At 41.2% G+C, this 25,001-nt stretch overlaps 1 protein-coding gene across 1 annotated transcript in view; it reads right to left on the minus strand.

Moving 5' to 3' along the window:
- Positions 1–25,001, minus strand: part of LRP2 (LDL receptor related protein 2) — a 180,200-nt gene that overhangs the window by 47,722 nt on the left and 107,477 nt on the right. The window contains exons 41-54 of the mRNA XM_077829918.1: positions 24,603–24,761; positions 17,755–18,044; positions 15,402–15,605; positions 14,732–14,974; positions 13,056–13,181; positions 10,038–10,157; positions 8,535–8,666; positions 7,423–7,624; positions 6,693–6,988; positions 5,557–6,073; positions 4,026–4,178; positions 3,584–3,754; positions 1,614–1,837; positions 971–1,148 (exon numbers count right to left, since the gene is read on the minus strand). Coding sequence (XP_077686044.1) covers positions 971–1,148; positions 1,614–1,837; positions 3,584–3,754; positions 4,026–4,178; positions 5,557–6,073; positions 6,693–6,988; positions 7,423–7,624; positions 8,535–8,666; positions 10,038–10,157; positions 13,056–13,181; positions 14,732–14,974; positions 15,402–15,605; positions 17,755–18,044; positions 24,603–24,761 — 3,015 coding nt within the window. The remainder of the gene's footprint in view (positions 1–970; positions 1,149–1,613; positions 1,838–3,583; positions 3,755–4,025; positions 4,179–5,556; positions 6,074–6,692; positions 6,989–7,422; positions 7,625–8,534; positions 8,667–10,037; positions 10,158–13,055; positions 13,182–14,731; positions 14,975–15,401; positions 15,606–17,754; positions 18,045–24,602; positions 24,762–25,001) is intronic.

Consider the following 25,001-nt stretch of genomic DNA (forward strand, 5'->3'; position numbering starts at 1 on the left):
CATTTGGCTTCAGATATTTCTTGAGCCTCAGTTCTACATGACATGAAGCCATTTGTCATGTGATAACAAAATATACCACAACATGGTGTTGCCAGTAACAGATGTTGATGATGAAACCTCTGTAACAGGCTCACGGCAAATTAATGTGGACTCAAGTTTGCAGTATTTTTGTGCAAACTGTCACTCTGGGCTTTCTTGAGACTCATCATTCAGACAGACACCTAAGCAAGTCAAATGTTAGCTGGATAGGCCGAGAGAGATGGAGAACAAGATACATTTCCATAAGTGATCTGAAATTTAGATAGAGAATTCTATTAAGTGTATAATTTTAACCATGACCTAACCATATTGGCAATGGGTGCTCCAGTGTGAGGCAGCACTAAGGCTGGCAGAATGGGCCATTGGAGAAACCCAGCTGCCTACAGGAATCCGGGGTGGTGTAGAGCCAGGATAGCAAGACTTATGCCTGTCCCCCCAATTCTGGCTCCTGCCACATAGGGGTGGCCAGGGAAAAGGGCCAGGGCTGTGCCCCCGCATCAGCAGACCCCTTACTGCCAGAATGGGACCTATGGGCCACTGGCAGCCAGAATAAATTAATCAGTTAACAGCAGAAACAAACATACTGCACAGCATGTAGAAAAGACAGGAGTAGATTCATATTTCATGAAATCACTGGGAAATGGCCTCTGAAGCAATGCATGACTAACACCCCAGTCCTTATTGGATTAGCCATGTGATACAACAAAGAAAGGGCATTAATAAGGAGCTCATCCCATTAGCCAGAAAGGAGGACTTTGCTAGAAATTTTTGCCAGCACAGGAGTCAGACTGGAATTGTCTTTACCACCAGACTTCAGAACCCACAATATGGAGAATTACTACATATTTTCAAGCCTTCCAGGAAAATTAGCCTTAGATATAAATGTTATCCGTAAAGAGCTTTAAAAAAAGATACTGAGCAAAGGACTTACCTTTCACTGTCTGCACAGAGGAACTGGGTGCTGGAGCACATTGGAAGGCAGTGTGCAGTGTTGCCAAGTTGTACTACCATGAAGTTATCTGGACATTCACAAGAATAACCCTGACCGCCAACTTTTATTAGACACAGATGGGAACAGCCACCATTGTTGGTACCACAAGGATTATTCACTAGTAAAATGGAAGAATAATCATCACACTTCACATCCCCATACACGGAAAGACCTTGCAATAGTCTCCTTTTGCACAGAAGGGCATTGATATTATCTCTTGCAAATCAAAACAAACAAACAGATAAATCAGGCACTCAGACAGAAAAATCTGGTCTCAGCTGTAGTTTACTGAAGATGTATGAACAGTGAACCCTGAAACCCTAGAAACTGGCTTTAAATCCATACTTCAGATCTGATTCTGCTCTCACTATTTATCTTACTTTACCAGATAGCCAAATCGAAGACCACCTGTGTAGGTTAACTAAGGGCCTGATCCTTCAAGAAACTGAGTGGGTCTCCTGTGAGATACCAAGTGCCTTCAACTCCTTGTAACGCCAATGGGAGATATGAACATGGCATGAACCAGGGTTAGGCCCAAATAAGGGCCAGACATCCACATTAAATTTTAAATCTGTTTCCTCACCAATTGGCTGTCTGTATGGATGGTAGACATGGATATCAAATGGCCTGTGTGTCGTGTTCACCAGAACAGTCCTGCCTGATCCATTATATTTATTTCCCTTCTCAACAGTTCTTGTGTTCCAATCAGTCCAATAGATAGTGTCTTCAAAAACAGTAACTGCAAATGGATGAGGTAAAGTCCCATCATATACTGTGTGACGATGTCGTCCCTCTAGGTCAGAGTACCTACATGAACAAAAAACATGCATAAGACTGAGATCAAAGCTGCAAGAACTTCAGGCCTTTAAGGTATCTTCTTACAGCAAGCAGTTCATTAGTGGTGATCAGTTGATTCAAAATAGTTTAGTTCATTTTGAGACACATAAGGTTTAAATAGCTTTTACTTTAGTTATAAAAATAGACCAAACACACGCAAAAGGAAATACAGAGCCATCCCTAAGAAATGTATCTGGCTGTCCAATGAAGTTTTGTGTATAGATTATAGGTTACTTGTCATGCAGGAAAGTGGCTGTATAATTCAGATAGCCTCCCAAGTGAAACTTGGAAAAATATAACACCTTTATTCCTAAATTTTAAATATCCTAGGAGTGCTATATGTTACTTTTAACAACATTTTTAATAGAAAAATGTTCTGTAACTCTCACACTTTTTTCTGACTGTATTAATAACAAAGAAGGCTAAGTTAGAAACTCTGAACAACAACTTTATGATTAATGAACAAATCATTTAAGAAACTTGGCAAAAATGAATACAATGGAGAATCTTCCAAATCTAAATTTTTGACAGAAATGCTAAACATTAAAATTTTAACATAACTGTTCACTTTCATATTGCTCTAAAAACACTGATTCTTTGTGACTTCACAGTGTCTGTTACAGTAAAATATCTTTAATGGGTTATCTCTTTTTGTTATGACCAGGCACTAGCAGGAAATTATGGGAAAGATTTTTTTTTTCTAAAATGGTCCATTTTAACATGGAAACTTGGAACGGCGCTAAAAGAATACACACGAAGGAGATTTTTTAAATGTGCTAATTTGGAAATACCTGGAAAGAATCAGAAAGTTAGCTAATTACTTGTGCTGAAATTGAAGTCTAAGCATTTCATCATCAGAAATGTATTTGACATTTTATAGACTTGTATCAAATACAGTAAATTAACGTAACAAAGCAATAGGTTCCATGCAGTATTGTCATGAACTTTTAATAAGGGGAACACATTAATGCCAAACTTTCAGCAGAACTCTACAAATGTATGCACATACATTTCTTTATCACTGTCCTCAGATCTGTGGGCAAAAAAATGGTAATTACAGACTAAAATGATGATTTGCGTATTCAGTTCTGCCTCAGTTTAGGTTTTGCATCTACATGAAGATGCACTGGCAAGTTCTAGCCCAGACTGTGAACCTCTTTCTGAATTTCTGAACAATTACTTCCATGAGAAGTTTCTGAGATTCCAGTGAGACTACTCATGTAACTACTCACTAGTGTGAGTAAAAAGTTTACAGTCTAACCCCCTGTTGCAAAGTTCTGAAGACCCACTGCACATATGTCCCTTATTATAATTACTGGAGCTAGCAAATATATGCTATAAAACTTCAGAACAAAAGTGCCAACTGCAGCTAAAGAACAAGTGGAAAAAAACCCCAAAAGTTAATTTTATCCAAATAAGGAGGCAGTCTTTCCTCTTCATCCCCTTTATACCTAACTTCTGATTCCATTTTAATTTAGAATTAGTTAACCCTTTCAATGCTGATGGATTAATTGGATATGTCATTGTCTAACTGTACTGTAACGGTACATAAAATGTCTCTGTACGTTCGATTTGAAAAAAAACAAAACCTATTGCCTTGATCCATGCACAAACTGTCAGCAGTGACGGGGTTAAAAAATTCTTAAAATAAAGTGCTACCACTGAAATTTGGTATGAACAGTTACCCAGTTGCTTTATTCTTCTCTATGTACGTACTCAATGTAGTTTAGATGGGCATCTGCCCAGTAGAGCTTGTCGTTGGTATAATCTATGGTGAGTCCATTGGGCCACTCTAACTTGGTAGAGATAATCACCGTCTTGTTCTTGCCATCCATGCCCACTCTTCCAACATAGGCTCGGTCTGCCCAGTCAGTCCAGTAAACCTGTCTATTTAAACAACATCCATAGTTAGTTTTGTAGGAAAAGATCCTGGGACAAATTCTAGAAGCTATATTTGCAACATAACACCTCATGCATTAAAACAAAACCCATCTCCCACCTTTGGCGCATTTTTGCAGAACAGAAGGATATGATCCAAATATTCTGTAATTATTCTTACTAACAGATGCAAAATGATAACTTAGCATGGACTTTCACAGAAACAGCATGAGACTGTCGAACTACTAGGTGAAAGAGAATCACTCTGGAAATATCATACCCATATTTTGGATGAACGACAATAGCTCTGGGATACTGAAAGCAGAAGGTGTTGTTGGAGTCCACACACCGATCCACCAATTTTTTCCGAAATCTGCCATCAAGCTCAGCGACATAGAGACAGTCTTTGTATGCATCCACCCAGTACAACTTCCTGAAATGTTTTATGATGAATATTTTACACACTACTTTATACAAAATAAAGCACCGCACTTTAATTTCACTGCTTTTTTCTCTCTACAGTAATGATGAATCCACTGTAATGAAAGAAGAATTAATCAGGACCACATACTTCTCAATCCTCCAATGTGGCCAACGTTACAAAAGACAAATGCTGCCAACTGTTGCTCAGGGCTCAAACTGGGTAGATACAAATCCATATGCTGTACTCCCACCTTTTATGAGCCATGTGCCACCTTGCCCTATCCCCTCCCCTGACATTGGCACCACTAGCCAATTACCACTACTGGTGCCAAATTCAAAACTGTAGCTGGTCAGCTGGGGAATAAACCCGCCATCTCAGGCAGCTGCCTGCAGCACATGGCCAGCACAAGGTGTCACTGCCTCTCCTTTTCCTCCCCTCTTCTCTTACCAAGAAATGGCAACAAGGAGATGGCCTGGAGAGGGGCCAGGAAGGGAGATGTGCAATGCACGGGGTCGTGAATGGGGTTGCGGGTGGGGCTGCCATAAGAATCACCATCTTTCCCTTCCTCCCCTGCAGTTTTATCCCTGCTCTCACCAAACCAAAGGAGTGGGGAAAAAAGCATGGTTATAAAGTACTGTCACTTATGGAGACAAGGGAAACACACTGGGTAAGACCTCTGTTGCAAGAATCGTTCCTCACAGCACACCCAGCAAAATCTGGTTCTCAAATGGCACTGTCAATGAGATTTCCCTGGTTAATAAGGGTATTTTTAAATACAAAAATTCAGGATTTATCAATTGTCTTTGTTTGCTTGGTTAATATATTCCTCCCAGTTAAGACGTTTCCTATCACATCAAAGAGGTGGATCTTCTATTAATTATTCTTATCCTTATTACTATTATTAAACTTGGTCCATTAACATAAATGTTCAAAAGTCTTTGCATTACCGTGGTGCCCTTATTGCACATTCTGACTATGAGAACACCAGGCTAGAACATGTTTTGTTGCCAGCAGGACTGAGCACAGGGCTAGGAGCCAGAAACTTTCTAATCATGCTCTGCAACTAGTTTGCTGTGTGTGTTTACTAAACCTCTCTCAGTCTGGCTTCCCCATCACCAAAACAGGAATAACACAATGTAGCCATCTCACATGGCTGTTTTGAGGATTAGTTAGTGAATGTTTGTGCAGCGTTTTGAAAATATAAAGCACACTATAAGAGCCAAGTAGTATTATGAATAATTATTATTGACATTATTAGGATACTGTTATACTGGGTGTATGGTATGTGGGTTGAAAACCAGTCCCAAACAAGTATCTGAACTCATATTTTTCACATTAAAAAACATAACTCCTCAATAGCTCAGAAAAGCTGAAAACATTTTCTTACCTGCCAACCCAGTCCACAGCAATACCTTCCCCATTTGGCACATCATCACTTATTACTGTCTCCTTGTTTGTCCCATTTAGGAACATTCTTTCAATGACCTTTCTCCCCACATCAATCCAGTACAACCTCTTTTCCACCCTGTCAAAGTCCAGTGCCACCACATTTCTTAGTCCTTGCAAAATGAGAGAGTAAGACTGGCCATCTGCTGTGAGATTTCTCAGATAGTAACGGTTGCTAAAAATAAGGTAGGGGGAGATATTACTATTTTGCCGGCAACTTTTTCCATCAGGCTCACGGATGTAGCCTGGGGCGCACTTACAGATGTAGGAGCCAGCAGTGTTCTCACAAATCTGACTACATACTGATGGCGTTTCATTGCATTCATCAATATCATCACATGTCCGTTTATCAGACATGAGTCTGTGTCCAGTACGACAAGAACAATAGAAACTAGTCAGGGTATCTGTGCAATTATGATCACATCCGCTGATTGAAGGGTCATTACATTCATTAATACCTGTGGTACAAAAACAAAAACATTATTATTCAAGCAACTGAGCTACCCAGAAAGTATTCATAAGAGTCAACATCATGACAAGTGGGCAACAACTTTTATTCCAAAAATACCAAAATATTCTGAATCTTGGGTGGCTACAATTGAGTTGCAGGGGCAGATCCACACCCAGTGTAAATTATCACACTCCACTGAAATCAGTGGGGCTATGATAATTTACACCAGTGGCGGATCTGCCCCAAATTCTGTCAGTGCAGAATAGTATTATTTCTCAGAAGGAATATATATAGTTATAACTATTTATCTGGCATATTTTCATATCTAAAATCTGTGATGATATATTCATTCTATTTACCAAGTACTGGCTAGTTTTCATGGCTTAAGTATATGAATTGACATGTTATATTTAAAAGATAGCATACCATGTTATGATTTAATAATTAATAAATGTGTGGTATATGTATGCATTCTTCATACATCCTATTGGCAAGTCCGGATGGAACATGTATCATCTTAATTAACCTGCTGACTTCATTAAGCATTCATTTTTTTTAAATTGTCTAAAATATTTAAAATAAAATATCAGAACCCTAATCCCCTACCCCCAACACTCCACACGTACCACATCCTTTTTCATCGCTATTATCAAAGCAATCATCCAGCCGATTGCAAATTTTAACCATTTCAATGCAGTTTCCATTGTCACATTTAAAATGATGGGGAGAGCAGGTTGCTTCTGGTGTACTACAGAGGTGTTCCAGCTCATCAGATTCATCCCCACAATCATTATCCCCATCGCAGATGTATGCCTTTGAAATGCAGCGCCCATTTTGACATGTGAACTGGTGCTGTTGGCAGGGCTGATAGATGCACCCTCTCTCATCGCTGCTATCACCACAGTCGTTCCGCCTGTCACACCTGGAAAGAAAGGTGGTGTTGTTAAACACATAAAGGTAGTGACTGTCGGACGGACGGAGGGGTAGATACACACCTGGTCATGCAAATCCTTACTCCCAACTGTACCCCATTACTCACATGAATAATTATAATGAAATCAAAATGTACTCATGTAAGTATGGCTACTAAAGAAACCAGTGAGATTCCTCCCATTAAAAGTTACTGTGCCCAGGAATACAGGTTTAATGCCATTGGTAGGCTCTGGTAATATTAAACTACTCAAGCATCCTAGAGGTTTTAAAATTAAAACTTACATGTGAATGCACTGCACATAAATTATTTCACACTTAAATGTAATCCTATTTAATGACAAAGTGTAAAAACTGAAATGAATTCATTCCTTCATTTGAAACTATTTGCAAGCCTTTTGTATTGTTGCTGAAGTACATACAGACCTGTAAGAGTTTCGGATGCACAATCCATTGTTACACGTGAATTCATTTTCAGTGCAAGACCGTCGCGTGCAGTTTTGATGTTCATCGTAAGCATCACTGCAGTCAGCATCTCCATCGCAGACCCACACCCGAGGGATACACCTCCTCAGGGGCGGCCTATTGTTCACACATGTAAATTCAGTGGCTGTGCAGCTGCGGTTTGCTAAAATAAAGCACATTTGCTAAGTAACAGAAGTAGAGTTATTTTCATTTTACATGTATAAAATGTGCATTCCCCATTCACATCTGGGCATGTGTACCAGAAATTTCACGCAGAAATTCATTAAAATGCATCTTATCCATTGCAAAAAGCCAGATTCATCCCCGGTGTATCTCCACTGACCACAGCTGTGTGTGGAGGGTAGGTGTGGTGCCACAATGACCCAGTGAGAAGCAGCATTCCTCCCAGAGCTCCCTGGCATGCAGGGGAACCACCCCTGCTGTTTCCTCCCTTCTGGGGATGCAGCGTTCTTTCCCTTGGTGCCAGGCCAGAGGCATGATGCCAGGTGCATCAGGAAGCAGAGCTAAGACCCCTCCTCTCCCTACTCACTCCTGTGAGATGCTTGTTCCCCAGAGGGCAAATCAAGGGAGCCAATAACTGCTAAACGGCACAAGGAAGGAGGCCAGGTTTCCTGCACCTCTCCTCTTTGTGCATCCACTAAACAGCCAGGCACAACCTGACCCTCTGCTCTCCAGCTAATAGAATTTCTATTGGAACCTTGCTGACATTAATAACCGATACTGATTCACAAGAGAAGATGTACTGTCATGATCAGGCACTATATATGTTGAAGTTGTTACTGCAGTCTGTCTTAAACAAACTTGCCATGTAAATTTCATCTCAAAGCAGTTTATAATTCAAGGCTATTGAATGGAACGGGACAAAATGAGAAGGGATTTTTTTATTAGAATTTAGAATTTTAATTCCAAAAATGTGGAATAAAATAAGGAATTATACAAAATAGTCTGACAGAAAAAAAATTATGTCATGCAGACTTTTCAGTAAATCTATCCTGGTCTGAAAGCCCGTGGGTTGCCCCTAGCACAATACTTTATTTGTATTGGACACCTACCACAGTTATGTCTTTGATCTTCATCACTCATATCCCCGCAGTCATTATCACCATCACAGATCCAGCTTGCTGGGATACATCTGCCATCATCACACCTGAACTGGTTACTTGAACAAGTCCGCACATGGGACACTTAAAAAATGAATAGAATTACTCAGCTTGTTAAACTAGCCTGCACCGTTGTAATAACCTACTAATGGAAGCATTCTTTAGGACAGGTTTACTCTAGTGAAATGTAAGAGGAAAGCTCAAATATTAGAACCTTGGTCAAATCACACTTGCTGAGATAAGGTGAACACCACTTCTCCATGTCCCCATTTTCTCTTTATTGGTCATTTGCACTAACAACCCCTACAAATACATTACTGCTTTGATTATTAGTATGTCAACCTTGTTATATATCAAAAAGTAGACTGTTAAAGAAATCTGAAATTAGGAAATTTGGTAAACTTGAAGCAGGCATCAATTCTAACATGAATTCACCGTCCTGACAGTGACAGTACTAATTTTACTATGTATGTTTATAATTGCTTGTTTGTAATCAAGGGCTGAGGTTTTTGGAGCAATCCAGAGACCTTTTAGACAGGTCTTAATAAGGTTGAAGGTGTGTCAGTTTGAATTCCCCCAAAAGCAGGCATGTGTCTCAGAGCCCTAGAAATGCAGGCAAAAGTCACAATCATTTCTAAGTCTGAAATCAAAAGGTGTAGTTTTTATTTTAATAAATACATTGCTAGTAATAAACCAACACTGCATTACCAGCTATCACTTGAATTTCTCATACCTCATGAAATGTGGAGAATGAGACATCAGCCCATTTTCAATCACAGGAAAATCCTAATGTCCTGTTACAGTACCAGTTTTTTCCACTGATATCTGCCATGTTGTACTCTACCCATTTCCCAGTGATTTTGGTCTTCCTCTTCTTCCGCCCTATGGAGAAAATACCTGGCTTCTTCCCTACTTCCTTCTCCCTTCCCTTTCTTATTTCCCTGTTTATTCTAATCAGTTTCCATCCTGCATACAGGACCTGACTACTCCAAGGAATTATGGGACACTCAGAATCCTCGAATGCCCCAGTCTCACACTATCTGAAGTGTAGCCCTCTGTCCACACCGTTTTTCCCAAATGTCAGAGTGCATATGCACTCTTCATGTCCAAGCCAATTCCAAAATACAGGCTACCTACCCCACATCAGCCAATTCACCAACACTGTTGTTTCAAAGGAGAAAGGAATGGTTTTCATTTACCAGTAATCAATCATGATTAGCTAAGAAGATTCACTTTCCAAACAGAGCGTTTGTGATGCAAACACTTAGAAATAAATTGAAATTACAGGCTCATATCAGACAAGCCACTGAATAGGCCTTAAAAGGTTTTTCCAGTTACTACCAGCCTGGACTGGATCTGTACTGCTGATCTAGAAGAGAAATTAATTATTTCCCATAACCGATTTCCTAAGCCATCCCATTCCCCAGAACAGTTCTCTTTTAACTGCACACTCACCACAAGAGGCGGGTTCATCAGAGCCATCAGCACAGTCTACTCCTCGATCACAGTACCAATGAGCAGGAATACAACGTCCAGATGTACAACGAAACTCACTATTTGTGCAAGTCAGTGAAACTGGAAGAAAAAACCTATGTATGACTTCTTTCTTTTTGTTACCCTTCCAACTTGTTTTAAGTTGCTTTTGAGTCCATGACACACAAAAACATTACAGACTCCAAAAAACAAAAAGAAAAAATTATGCTAGCAAGGATGCCCTTTCATATTCTATCTGCAAAGAGCTTTTTGTACAATCTAGCTGCTCTTTCTATTCAACTACTGGGCCAAATTCTCTCCTTAGACAAGTACGTGCAGCTTCTATTGTTGCATCCACTTATGGGAATGCAGAATTTGCCCCTAGTATAAGATTCCACAGAGCAACTAGAGAACAAAGCACACTATATATTTATAGTTGAGATGAGACTAAGATGATTTTCACTTTAAGAATAATAGGAAAATGGAACTCTACAAAATAGAAATCTGCTGTTTGGCCTTGAACTTGTTATCTTCACTGTTTCCCTACAACTAAGGAATTCAGGAGCATTGAATGTATTGCTCATTAACACCCTTCAGCTTGTTTCCGTTTCCCTTTTGTCCCTCTCTTCCTCCCACTTTCCCTTTCTCTCTTTTTATTCCACAATGCACTACACTTTTGCCATCTCTCACCCCTTCTCCATGCAGAAAACCCATCAGTAATATAGCAGCACTTCCGAGATTTATGATAGCTGTTTACAGATGGGGAATATATAAAAGAAGTTTTTCTCAGTAGTTCGGAGGTTTTGTTCAATGATTTACCAAATAAAGATACAATCATATCTAGAATAAAAGAACTGCCCATCTCTGCCAGAACACTTGAGAGACGCATAAGTGAAATGGCAGAAAACATTAAGGAAAAGCAGATGACTGCATTGAAAGACACAGCAGTGTTTATTGTTGCAATTGATGAGAGCGTGGATATAAACGACGTTCCACGTTTGGCAGTTGTGGCAAGATATTGTGCTTCCGATGAAATCCAAGAGGAACTTTGCTGCCTAAAACCCCTGCATGGCACAACAAAGGGGGAAGATATACTGGAAAGTTTTGTAAACCATTTTGAAGAACGAGGAGTTGACATCAGAAAAATATTTTGTGTGACAACAGAAGGTGCTCCTGCCATGGTCGGAAAACAGAAGGGATTTGTAAAGTTACTTGAAGATCAAATTGGCCGTCCGACAGTCAAATTTCACTGTATCATCCACCAAGAAAACCTGTGTGCTAAAATTTCTAATTCAGAGCTTAATAATGTGATGAATACAGTGGTGCGAATTGTGAATTTCCTTGTTGCTCGATCTGCTTTGACTCACCAACAATTTCAAGCGTGGCTAGAAGAGATGGACAGTGGTTATAACAACATCCCACTTCCCAGCAACATTCGGTAGCTAAGTCGTGGCAGGGTTTTGGTGCGCTTTGTAAACTGTTTTGATGCAATCAAGGTCTTTTTGTCGAAAAAAGAACAAAACTACCCTGAACTGGATGACAAATGGCTGTGTAAGCTCATGTTTCTATCTGATATCACCGCTCACCTAAACAAACTCAACCTCTGTCTCCAGGGTGCAGGGCAAACAGTTCTGGATCTTTATGAAGCCTGGAAAGCATCTGTTGTGAAACTAGCAGTTTTTTCCAGGGATATTCAAACTTCTACTTTCCACTACTTCCAACTCATAAAAGAGCTATCGACACGTTGCACTGTCAATGTCAATGAGATTCGAAAGTACACACAAGCACTGGAATCAGAATTTTCTGACAGATTTCAAGATTTCCAGTGATTTGGCCCAATGCTTTCTTTTCTAATTAAACCTGAAAAATTCAAAGAAAGCGACCTGGATTTGTCTGTATTTCAGTGGATGGGTGTTGAAGATTTTGAAATGCAACTCTTTCAGTTAAAAAGCTCAGAATTGTGGACATCAAAGTTTGTGGATCTGCGGAGCGCATTTGAAGCTACCGAAAGAGATCATGGGGCCTCTATTCTGACCTGCTGGATGTCCCTGCCAGTGAAATTTAACTGTTTGAAGAAAATTGTGTTTGCAATGCTTTCAGCATTTGGATCCACATACCTGTGTGAACAGGTATTTTAACACATGAAATCTGTCCTCTGTCCCTCTCGGAGCCGGTTAACAACTGATTACTCAGAAGCCTGTGTGCAGCTTATAGTATCCAAATACGTGCCAGACATTGGAAAACTCAGCAAGGAAAAGCAAGGGCAAGGATCACACTAAACTGATAAGATCTGCATTTTAATTTAATTTTAAATAAAGCTTCTGAAACATTTTGTTTACTTGACATGTAACAGTAGTTTGGTTATATAATATGTAGACTTATAAAGAGACCTTCTAAAAAACGCTAAAATGTATTACTGGCATGCAAAGCCTTAAATTAGAGTGTATAAATTAAGACTCGGCACACCACTTCTGAAAGGTTGCCAGCCCCTGGTATAAACCAAAGTATTGAGCAAAAGAGAGAGGAAATTATTCTAGCACTAAGGAACTGACAAAGGCACATTCAGAATAGTGTGCTCAGTTCTGGTAACCTTGAAAAATATGTAGTTCAGTGGTTTTTAACCTTTTTTCATTTGCGGACCCCTAAAAAATTTCTAATGGAGGTGCAGACAGCTTTGGAAATCTAAGACATAGTCAGCAGACCCCCAGGGGTCCGCAGACCACAAGTTGAAAACCACTGATGTAGAAGGTACAGCAAAGAATAATCAGAATGGATAAGGGATTCTTGAAATACTATACAAAAAAGATAGAGAAATTATGCCTGATTTCATTGGGAAAAGCTGAGGCTACATAAATGGTGAGCACGTTATGGTACATATACCTCATAAACCTCAGGGAGTATAAAGAACAGATGTTACAAGAACGTCTGAGCTTGTACCAAAGGCACCTGAGGAATGAATTACTGATGTGAAGAAAGGTGATTAGGGCACTATTTACTTACCACAATGAGTGGGGCTCTCATCACTCATGTCTCCACAGTCGTTATCTCCATCACACAGATACGTTCGAGGAATGCAAATGTTTGTGCTTTGACATTTTGTAAAACCAGATTGGCAAGTGCGTTCAGCTTTAAGAGGGAAAGAGAAAGCAAATGTTTAGATCATTTTTATCCCACTAAACTGTATCATTTTGAAAGAAACACAATGTTGTTAAAATAAAATTTACTCTGGAGTAAATTTTCAGTCTCTTATATAAGTTTTAGGTAAGAGACTGCCACTATATCACTGTTCACTCAAAAGAAACAAAAGTGGCTCTAAAAAACACCAGAGGGAGCTAAAACAGCTGCAAAACTTTAGGAGTCTGTTTTCCTCACAGTTAAATCAATAGTAAATTAACACAAAATAGATTTTTTACATATTTTTTCTGGGATATTTTCTCTTGATTAATAGCTAAACATGGATGTCTTGAGAAGCTACAAAGAGAGTTGGGCAAATAACTCAAAATGTTTTCCACTCATTTTTGTTCAAATGTTGATATGAATTACTTGGGGCCATGCTCATGGCTCTGTCCTGCTACTCTCTGTGAACATTCAGGCAATTAAGTTTTACTGGCAAAAATGTTGGCAGAATGCATTTTCAAAGTAGCATGTGCTGGTCTTCACAGAAACCATATTGTAAATTCACATGCACATATATTCACATTGGAAGTGCTTGTACATTCAACCAATTGTGGCAGAAGTAATACCATGTGAATTATCTGACCAACCACAAATAAGAAACATAGCTGAACTTTCGAATACCTGTGATAAATCTATAGAGCAAACATCTCAAAAATTTTAGAAAAATGCAAATTACAAGTACATTCCGGAAAATCACAATATACCAACAAATATGGTACAAACAGAAAAAGGGGCTACCTTAACTGCAAAAATTTCTCATCATGAATTATTTGCTCAGCTCCACTTATGAATGTTCCATAGGAGAACTTCCTACTGACCAGAAGGGCTGATTAGCCTGATTAGCCATGTTATTGGTCAATATTGACTTAACTGCATTTTGTATTTTATTGAAAATAATACTCATTTCCAAAAACAATTCTGTTGATTTTGAAATGAACACTAAAGAAATGAAGCATTTCCACTTTTTTAACTATATAAAGAATACATATTAAGGAGTAAAGTAACTCTGCAGTAACGTGCATAATATTTGCTGCTGGTGATTAAAGCTATTGCAATTAACACAGTAAGAATGATATAAAACTTTATAGCATATACCCACCACACACATTTGGGTCCCAACTTTGTGAAGACTTACATAAGGACATAATGCACCATGAATAGCCCTGTCAAACTGAATGGGACTGTTCACAGCACATAAAGTGAAGCACATGCATAAATCTTTCCAGGGTTGGGGACGTACAGAGGACAGGCTGTTTTTAATAATAAAATAAAATAAAATATCTATGCTCTCATATTGCTCAAAAATATTTTAATTACTGTGTTTTGTTTCAAAATAGTATAAAGCAGAATATTGTTAAAATAAACCAATCATGTCAAGAGAAGTCACTTGTTCTCTTTTGCTGATAGCTTCATTATTCTTCACAAGCAAAAATATTTGCCTCTTCTTTGGTCTAAAGAGTCAGATCCAAATATACAATAGGTAGTTATGATGAACTTACGGCAATTTCTCTCATCTGAAGTGCCATTATCATAACAGTTGTTTACACCATTGCAGACGTATTCAAGAGATATACACCTTCCATTATTGCAAGTAAATTCTGTGTGGGAGTCACAAGTTCGGAACAAGCAGCCCACCTCATCACTGTTGTCTCCACAGTCATTGTAGTGGTCGCAGCGGTAGTGATAAGGTACGCACCTCCCATTGCCACAGGTAAAAGCTGTTGGTTGACAGGTATGGAAAGCTAAAAGGGAATAAAAACAGGGAGGAAAAGTCATGGATACAATGTAAACTCAATTCTTTGACAAATGTAGCAAAGGAAAACATGCTTCACTTTTACCTGCCAGGGCAAACATCGCTGCAAAACGGACTGCATGAAAAGTAAAATACACGTTTTGAATTAGACAAAGTCAAAAGGTAAAGTCAGATAAACTTGATTTAAAGTTAAAGGCATGCCTACAAATCTTTTCTTGTTTCTAATGCAGATTTGTTGTCATAATACACATGAAGATGCAGACACAAAATCAGAAAGCAGGCAGGAGCCCGCTCCGAATTACTACCACATGACTCAATCCTACTGCCACCAGGCCAATAGGAAAAGTGCCACTGATGTCAGTGGAAGCAGGACTGAGCCCTGTGTCACTTTCCAACACAGTTATTAAAATGCTTACCACACACACTTTCCAGCTCATCGCTGCCATCCCCACAATCGTTATCATTGTCACATTTCCACCGCTCTGAGATGCATCGTCCATTAAGGCATGTGAAGAGCCCTCCATCACACCTGGTACCATTGTCCACAATACAGTGCTTGTTATTATTGGCTAAATACCAGCGTCCTTCAGAAGGACACTGACACTCTGCACCAGTAGGACCTGCATATATTTGAGACAAAAAAAAAAAAAAGGATGAGAGTATCAACACATTAAGATAAGCCTTCCATAAAATTATTCACAGCTACCACATTCATTATTCTTGAACTATAACAGCTAGCTTTGTTGTATGTATCAGCCTTTTAAATAAGCAAGGCTACTGAGTCAGATTCTGATCTCAGTTCACCTGTGTCAATCCACTTAACTCTACAGCACTATTCAAGAGTTACGCTTAAGTAACTGAGCTCAAAATCTAGTGCACTGATTTATAATATTTGTTTGTCATAAATACCATGAAATCTCTGGGCTGTTCTCAGTGTGATAACAAGTGCACTTTTTGGATCCAAGTGAGAAAGTATCCTGCTGTCAAAAATTAAGGCCACACCAGCTGAAGATCTGGCCCTTAAAACTGGAAAACATTAGACTAACTTTGTTCACATTGAAGTCAACGGGAGTTTTCCCTTTGCCTCCAGGCCAACAGTTACTGGGAGATAAGTGCCTAGGTGCTTTTGGAAATCCCACTAGGCACCTATCTGCATCTTTAGGAGCCTTTAAAAAACTTGCCCTGGGTGCTTTTAAAAATCCCTCCCCAAATTTATTTTACAGTTTCAGCTTGTGCCAAACTTGTACAACATTATCAACTTATTAAACCCACTCATTTTCTATTGGAAATTGGGATTTCAATTACCAAAGCTTTTAAAATAACACAACAAAACAAATGGAGATCGTACAGCAAGGGTTCTGAAAGAGTCTGGGAAATAATGGTAATGAAAAGATTTTGTAATACCATGTGATAAAGAAATCCAGATTATGACAAAATTTTAAATTTGCAGCATGAAATATTTAGTGATGTGGTACCATTCGGAGGTCCCAGTGTAATCTACTGGTGAGTCTGTATTATAGGCCCCCTCTGTGCCGAATCCATAGAGGACAGGTGTCTGGTACAGCCCCAGCTAGAGTGCTTTAGCTCTAACTGTAGCAGCTCATGTAGTTCAATCCCTGGTGTGTCAGCCAAAATGGCAGCTGTCACAGCACAGAAAATTCAGTTTGTACAGTCTGGACCTCAATATATTTTAGTTTAGACCAGGAATGGGCAACTGTAGACATAGGGGAAACAGCCTGCTCACCAGATCATTTTATTTGGCCTGTCCCTAGGCAGCCAGTAAAAATATTATTCAGGAGGACTGAGCAGGAGCATAGCCTGGGTGGGCCATAGCCCAACCAAGTAGCACCCCGGCCTGTCCAAATCTGAGCACCAGGCACAACCACTTAAAGTGAGAGGGGTTACAGGGAGTACAGTGTGGAGAGAGTACCGGACTGGGAGCAGGAGCCCAGGCACTGAATCGCAACACCACTCACTGGCCCATCCAACTCGGTCACTCATGCAGGGGAGGGCTCATGTCTCCTGGCTCTGGTTCCTGCCTTCCCATTGGCTCCCATCTTCCACAGCCAATCTATCTGTCATCAGCCCTGACCCCTCCTAGCCGTGGGCGAGTCAGGGAACACTTCTGCCAACAGGGAGGCAGTAACCAGAGCTGGATGGTGTAATGTCCCTGCTGACATGACAGATTGGTGGCTGGACCAAATTTGAGTGGTGCTGCGACTCTGTGCATGGTCTTTGCCTTCACTCTGTTCCCCCATAAACACAGACTCCCTGACATGGGGAACCCATACGTCAGGCTCCCCATCAGCACAGGATCCAGCTCTGGCCCATGCTACCAAGGTCCGGTTAGTTCCTCCCTGTTGGCAGAGGTGTACTCTGCTCTCACCCACTACTTGAGGGTGCTGGGCAAAACCTGATGGGCTCTCAGCTCCCAAACAATGATCCAAGGGGGAGACAGTAACTGGAACTTGGTGGCATGGTGCAGAAAGGCTGATGGGGAAGCAGAGCCAAGCAGAGGGGTATGAGGCAGCAACAGCTTTACTAAAAGACGGAACCCCTCAGTGACCCAGATCTATCTTCAAAAAAAAATTCTGTATGGCCTGCCCGGGCTTTTAGGGGATTTTGTGGTGCTATGCTACCTTAAAGTTGCCCATCCCTGGTTTAGGTGAATAAATATTTCAGCCACTCCCAAGTAATTTTTAAACCTAGCACTCCACCATACTATGAGTTCTGCTACAGTCAACATTATCATCAAACATAATAGTTTACCTGGTGCACAGATGTGACTGCAACCGCCATTAAATTGGTTGCAAGGATTGATGCACTGTTGTTGCTTACTTTTTGACCAAACATGAATATCCATTGGTCTTTGTGGCAGATTCATGATCATTACAATCTGATCTGAGCCATCGTATTTGTTAGCTCGGTAAATACTTCTGGTATTCCAATCTGTCCAGTAAATGTGTTGATCAAACAAGGTCATGGCAAATGGATATAGAGCAGTGCTAATGATTACTTCACGATTGGAACCAGAAAGGGAGCATCGCTCAATCTTCTGTCTAAAATAAATAAGGAAATACTAAAGCTTTGAACTTTTACAGGTACCAGTACCTACTTAATTACACCCTGTGACCAGTTCCCACCAATTAAGTACTGGAGCATATTTAACTAAGATTTGTTATTAAATACAGTTTGAGGTCTCAGGGGCTTTTCAAACTACTGATGCAATAATGATGCAAAGTAATGACTTTGAAGCACTAATAAAATAATGTACTGGAAGCAATCAGTTTTTAGAAGAAAACTTTTAAACATTTAAGCTACACTATACATAACCAAAATGAGCACAAATTTCATGACAGAATTCTTTCCTTTGAAAGGGCTCAAATTTCATGAGGCTTGCACTAGGAGTACAATGGCACCATGAAAGGGAAAGATACTGTCTTTTTAGTTGGCACTACTGAAGATCCAAATTCATGCTACCAGAAAATACATAGTAGATCACATACAAAATAAATACATAAATCTATGTGCTAAGTTTCCCACGAATAAATGTATGAAAGAAGAAGAGTTGCTATAAAATAATCACAAATTCTTCTCTGTTGACCTTGGAGTTCAGGCTCCCCTCTGTAACAATGACCAGAACTAACGAAAGCAGGACCTCCCAGGCCCACAGGAGATATAGGCTCCAACCCTACAAATCCTGTGGCAAGCAGTGTCCCTGCTCTATACTGTCTACCCATCCTATCCCTAGCAGCGCTATTGACCCACCTGCACCTGCTTCCAGTGAAGGTCAGATAGTGCTGCTTCAGGAAGACTCAATTTATGCTACAGTTGCCGGTGCATTATTATGTAAAATTATTTTATCAGGCCACAAATGTTTGCAGCACTTAAGGCACACAGTTAAACAAGTTCCCTGCCTCACAGAGATTACAGTCCAAGCAGACAAGCCACACAAGAACAAAACACGAGATTACAGATAAAGGAGGGTGTGGAAAGATTGTTGGCAGGAAGGATGACAAAGTAGGAAGGATTTCTAGAAGAAATGCATTTTGAGGAGGGATTTCAAGGAGGAGAAAGAAAGTGCTTGGTAAAAAAGGAGCATGGTATTGCTAGAAGCTGGGAGTGAGAAGAGAAAAAGGGAGCAGTGAGGAGAAAATACTGGGTGGAGTGTAGGGGAATTAGAGAAATTAGAGCAAATGTGAAGAGTGTATTATGCCCCGGGTAAAGGCTGCTGCCTGACTCCATTTCCCAGAATTCTGGTGATCAGACAACTCAGTGAGGTGTTATATACACATGGCAGGGCTTTGGTGACAGGAGAAAGAAGGTCATGTGAGTTCTGCTCCTCTCCTTCAAAGATGTGCCTGTGCAATTGCCATGCTTTTGCTTCTCTCTTCACAGTGCAGTTAAAGGGAAGACAAGGCCCATCAAGGTTGCAGACACAGAAATACAGGTAGTAAAGCTATGTTTGTGTGCAGACTGTCAATGGAACAGAAAGGTTTTCTGAAAAATTACACTGTAAACAATAACATTCCCAGTGTCCAGAGGTGAGTTCAATGTTGCAGCTCCAGGACTAAGTCCCGCCCTTCAATTTAACACCCAGACAAGCTCTTTCAAAGCTGTAGAAGCATGCAGGTAACCAATCATTAGCCTTAAGTGAATAACATGAACTTACATTAGCTAATCTTAGGGTAATTGTATGTTTAAGTCTCCCTTAGAGAAACATTTCAATTGTTACAAATTGCATTCTGGTCATTCACCAGACTACTAGGGTGGGCTGAATGAGGAGAGAAGCTGCTGACAGAAAGAAAATGATCATGTAAGAAATTTTTCCTTCTGCTGCATGGCTTCTCTCCTCCTTCATCACTAATGGGAAGTAAGAAACAGTGAATCATAGAAGTGGAGGAGGGGAAGATAAAGCAGAATTTTAATTATTATTACAAGATGAATAATAGGCAGACATACAAGTTACCTCATATAAAGCAAAAGCTTTATAATTTAAGGAATTATGTGGGAACCAACCCAGTAGCACCTTCCTACCAAAATACTCCCTCTGCAGAGCAATGAAAATCTATTTTGCAAATCTTCTTCAGATGAGCCTCAGACACTTTTCCCCACAATGCCAATAGAGACCTTCTGAGGACACCTTGATTCGTACTCCATAAATAGTCTCCCAGATGCCTAGGATGTCAACTGTTGAAGGATTTTAATGTCTTGCCTGCAGCAAGTTTGATGTCCTAAGGCCATGGCATTTTGGATAGAATGAGACATTTTGGGAATATCCATTTAGGTCACAACTTTCCAAGGGAGTGTAAGGATTGGAACAAAATGATGGAAACGTTGTTTCACAGGAGTTGTAAAAAGATGAACTAATCTTGATCAGAACGATTTCTGGAGCTACAAGAATAACCTTTTCCACTTGACAACAGCTATGTCATTCTTGTACAGATAGAGGAACTAATTCCAGCCCTGTCTTTTGGAAGTAATGGCAAGAAAAAAGCTGCACATAAGCTCGTCTAGTTTGGCCATTCTGATGAATTTTGACACCTGAAGAACACTGCTAGGGCTAGTACACACCTTTTTATGGTATTTGGTTGCTGGATTCTGACCAGTCATCTGGGAAAACCTGTAGCGTAGCTGAGATCATCAGAACTTTGTGATTATTAATTGTTTGTCGTAAATTAGTGGCCAGGCCCCATTTGCTGGACACGGTACAAACAAATAACAAAGAGACCATACTTGCCCCAAAGTGCCTTCTGTTTCCCCTCACACCAGAAATGAAATCTGACCTGGTTAAATTCTGTCTGGATACCAAACTGTATCAATGAGACTAATGGAGAAACCCTGCTGAACTGCACTTCTCTTCCCATGCCCAGGCTTTTAACTGGAGGTGGTCCAGGTCCAGATGAAGAAGGAGTCTTTCAGCAGATGTAATAGAGGTTCCTCAGTTGTTTATCAAATATAAAGTGCCTTCTGATCCATGGAGAATTAGGACTTCAACTCTCCTTTTTCCTCTTTTCCACATCCTTTACATGAACCATCTTGAAAGACAGCAGACTTTTCTCTGACCGTAACATTATTTCCATTGTCACAGAGAAACTCTGACCTCTGGTTATTCCCTGGTTTTGGAAGGGGTATAAATAAGGTTATGTTTTAGTCACTGATATTTTTAGTAAAAGTCACAGGCAGTAAACAAAAATTCATGACCTGTGACCTGTCCATGACTTTTACTAAAAATACCAGTGAATAAAACTTGAGGGGCGGCTACCCAGGGGCCCCGTGGGTGCTGGGGGAGGCATGGGCGGTGGCAGGGAGGGGCTGGATGGTTGGGTGGGGGCATGCAGCCTGGGACCCCCGTTGGTGTTGGGAGTTGGCAGGGCCAGAAGGCTCCTTACCTGGCTCCACGCCAATGGGAGCTGCGAAGCGAGCTCTCTGGGCGGAGGCAGTGTGCAGAACTGCCTGGCCACGCCTCCGCCTAGCAGCTGAGTGAGGGGGATGTCGCCACTTCCGGGGAGCCCCCCAGGTAAGTGCCGCCCAGAGCCCGCCTCACCCCATTCTGTGCCCCAACCCCCTGCCCCCTCCCACACCCAAACTCTGCGGCTGGGGGCGGGGAGACCAAGACTGCCCCAGCAGCAACTGGTGTGCCTCTGCGCAGGGGCTGCCTGAGCTGTCCCTGAGCCAGTCACACTGGCCGCTGCAGAAGTCACGGAAAGTCACGGAATCCATGACTTCCGTGACCTCCGTGGCAAACTCACAGCCTTAGGTATAAACACTCATGCTTTGGAGCATAAACAACCCTCTAACTGGGAGTTAAGACAAAACTTCCCCTGTAGGCAAGTTGTTATATAATTTCCCTCTGTAGGGTTTCTTGTACCTTCCTCTAAAGGATATGGTACTGGTCGATGTCAGAGACAGGACACCATACTTGATGGATCTGATCCTGCAAAACCAACATTATGGCTGTGCTCAGAAACACCGCTAACAGAGCTGCTGAAGTGAATTAAAAGGATGGGCACTCTGAGATACTGGAAATTGGTACAGCTCAAGGGGTGACCTTGAGAGACCTGCATGCTTTCCTTTTTCTGAGTGGAGGACCATAATCCCTGGGTCATCTTGTCTTCCAGGTATGCTTCCGACCCTGCAAGGTTTACTTTCATAGCAAGTATGCAAGGATCTCTAGGGAAAACTGAGTTGATTTTCAGCATGTTGTTTGTACTTACCTGTCCACAAGAGAGATCCAGATGTGATTCAGGAATGACGGTTAATTTTGTATTACATCTCCTCAGTGGTACCATGTTCTCAGGAGGACTATCTGGAGGCACATTGTGTGAAATCGGGGATAACACAGATGCTTGGTACCAGCAAACACATTCACTAGAGACAATTGGTTATGGATAAGCACTGCCAGGAAATGATTGATGCAATAAAGTTTGTATCTTTGTGAATATTTACCATAATGGTAAAATTACAGTCAGACCCATGCTTATTTTGACCTCTGGTTGAACAATTTTCTGCACTGGGCTCAAAAGATTTTTCTTGATTTTGATCAAGTGGTGGGGCTGAATTTTTTCCAGCAGCTGGCGAATTCTGAGTGAGTCTGTTTCTCTGGGCATGGCACAGGTTGTGATGTTGTCCATGCATGGGTATAGATGCCTAACTGGAGACCTGAGCCTTGCTGTGACTATTACCAGCCATTTCTTAGGATTCTGGATGCAGACGGCAGATTGAAAGAAAGAGTCTTGTACAGGAATTTTGATCTCTCATGTACAAATCCTCAGGAATTTGTTGGCTTAAGATGAAAAATTTATCTAGGTCTTTCTTGGGGGGAGGGCAATCTCAAAATTTTGGAGGGTCTGTCTCCTGAATTTTGAACTTCAGAGATCAGCAACACTCAGTGGTTAATTTGTGATGCAAGAGGTGCTAGGGCACAAACAATTAGGTGCTCGGACTCAAGCATTTTTTTACTTTCTTAACTGATGCAGCAAGCCCAGAGGTTCGGGGGCTATGGACTGTCAAGCCTACAGGTGCCAGAGCTCAGCCCTTGACAAGCCCTGGAACAAAGTAAGCACTGGCAACACAGCTGCTGCCTGAGGCAGGACTCCATGGGTGCACCAGGCATCTGCATGCCCTGACAAAAGCATGCCAGGGGCAATCCTGACACAAAGCCCAGCAAATGCTCCTTCATGGAGGGAAGGCAAAGGAGAAAGGGTTTAAATCCTGGGTTTTATACCACTTGCCCATTAACTACATTAATCACTGCCTTATGAATGGGATGTTTGCTTTTGCCTTTCTGAGGCCAGAGTCTTACTCTGGGGCAGGCTGTGACGGGTCTTCCTCTCTGTCTTGGCTAAGCCCTGCACACTGGAGTCGCAGCTTCAGGCAAGGACTGACACCCTACACAGCTGTCCAGTGCAAATCCCCATCCCCTAGCAGTGCAAGGGTCAGTAGCTTACAGCTCGCCTTCTCCAGCCTCATGCCCTGGCAGAGTGAGGGGCAGCAGCTAGCGACAGCAGAGCACAGCTCGTCCTCCAAGGCTCTTGAAAAGCTGTGCACAGCACCTCCTGGACTTGGTTCAATGCCTGCAAGGCTTCTCTGCTGCTGTGAAGGGGAAAGGGGGCAGAGACAGCCGTGGAAGAGATGCTGTACTGGGGAACCCCAAGGATTAGAGCCTCAATGCTCCAGTGACTCCTCACCTCAGGAGAGACAGAGACACACACGAGCTGAAATGCAGTCACTATGCACCATGAAAAAACTTTAAACTTAGAAAACAAAGTGGCGTAGAGAGACTGAACTGCCAACTTGTTCTGCTGCTGAAGGCAGAAATTCTGATGGCCTGAGCTTGCGGGTGGGGTTTAGTCCTGGAGCCTCCAGCAACAACACTGGACCATCTCCAAATCATAGAATATCAGGGCTGGAAGGGACCTCAGGAGGTCATCTAGTCCAACCCTCTGCTCAAAGCAGGACCAATCCCCAATTTTTGCCCCAGATCCCAAATGGTCCCCTCAAGGATTGAACTCACAACCCTGGTTTAGCAGGCCAATGCTCAAACCACTGAGCTATCCCTCCCCCCACAGTGAGAGGCACTGCCCATTAGTGATGAATGTAGAGAGAAGCTGTGCAGAAGCAATGTATAGATCAGAGAAGATGCTAAAATACTGCATTAAGAATCAGACAAATGAGCTAGCACAACATTAGAGTAAATTTAACTCCATGTGAATTTCAGGAAACCCAGTAATTCTATGTGCCTGCAAATTACTAACATACACTGTTCTCAAAATCACAGGTCAATTCTAAGATTTGTTAGTTAATCAAAACTGCCAAGGAAGTCATGGAAGTTTTGATTGAGTAATGGTGGCAGAATTTGGTCCCTACAATTTTGGTTACCTGGTATAAGACAGAAACAACCATGTGATTAACAATTACAGCACTACGTACTTACTGATTACTTTTCACAATGGAATTTAAAAACTATTAAATGATTATTAATGGGCCATAGTATAAAATGGTTCCAAATGCATCTGAAGTGACAAAAAAAGGAGAAAAAAAATCTGAGCTCTGAAAGTAAAGTGTTATAATAAATTTCTTTTAAAAATCCTACCACAGACGAGACAGATACATACAGATGTGCATCAGCCCAGTAAAGCTGCTGTTCCTCATAGTCCAGGGTAAGTCCGTTTGGCCACACCAAATTGGTGCTTACAATAGGTATTCTGAAGTTTCCTCCAAGTGTAGCTCGTTCTATTTTAGCATTGGTACTCCAGTCAGTCCAGTACATGTAACTATCAATCAGACAATTGCAAAGTTATCTCTTTGGCAAACAAAATCCACAGGACTCAATTCTGTCGTAAGAGACATCCATTCTGGTCTCTCCTACTGAAGTCAAGAGTCAGCTGGAAATATATATGTGAGGGAAGAACTATCTCCATCAATTAGGACCCTGATTCTGCAATAGCAAGGACTACTGCACCCACGTGAAGCCCCACCACTTCTTGTGTGACCTTGGGAAAGTCACTGAATTT

This window comes from Eretmochelys imbricata, chromosome 11 (assembly GCF_965152235.1).
Source record: "Eretmochelys imbricata isolate rEreImb1 chromosome 11, rEreImb1.hap1, whole genome shotgun sequence".
NCBI lineage: Eukaryota > Metazoa > Chordata > Testudines > Cheloniidae > Eretmochelys > Eretmochelys imbricata.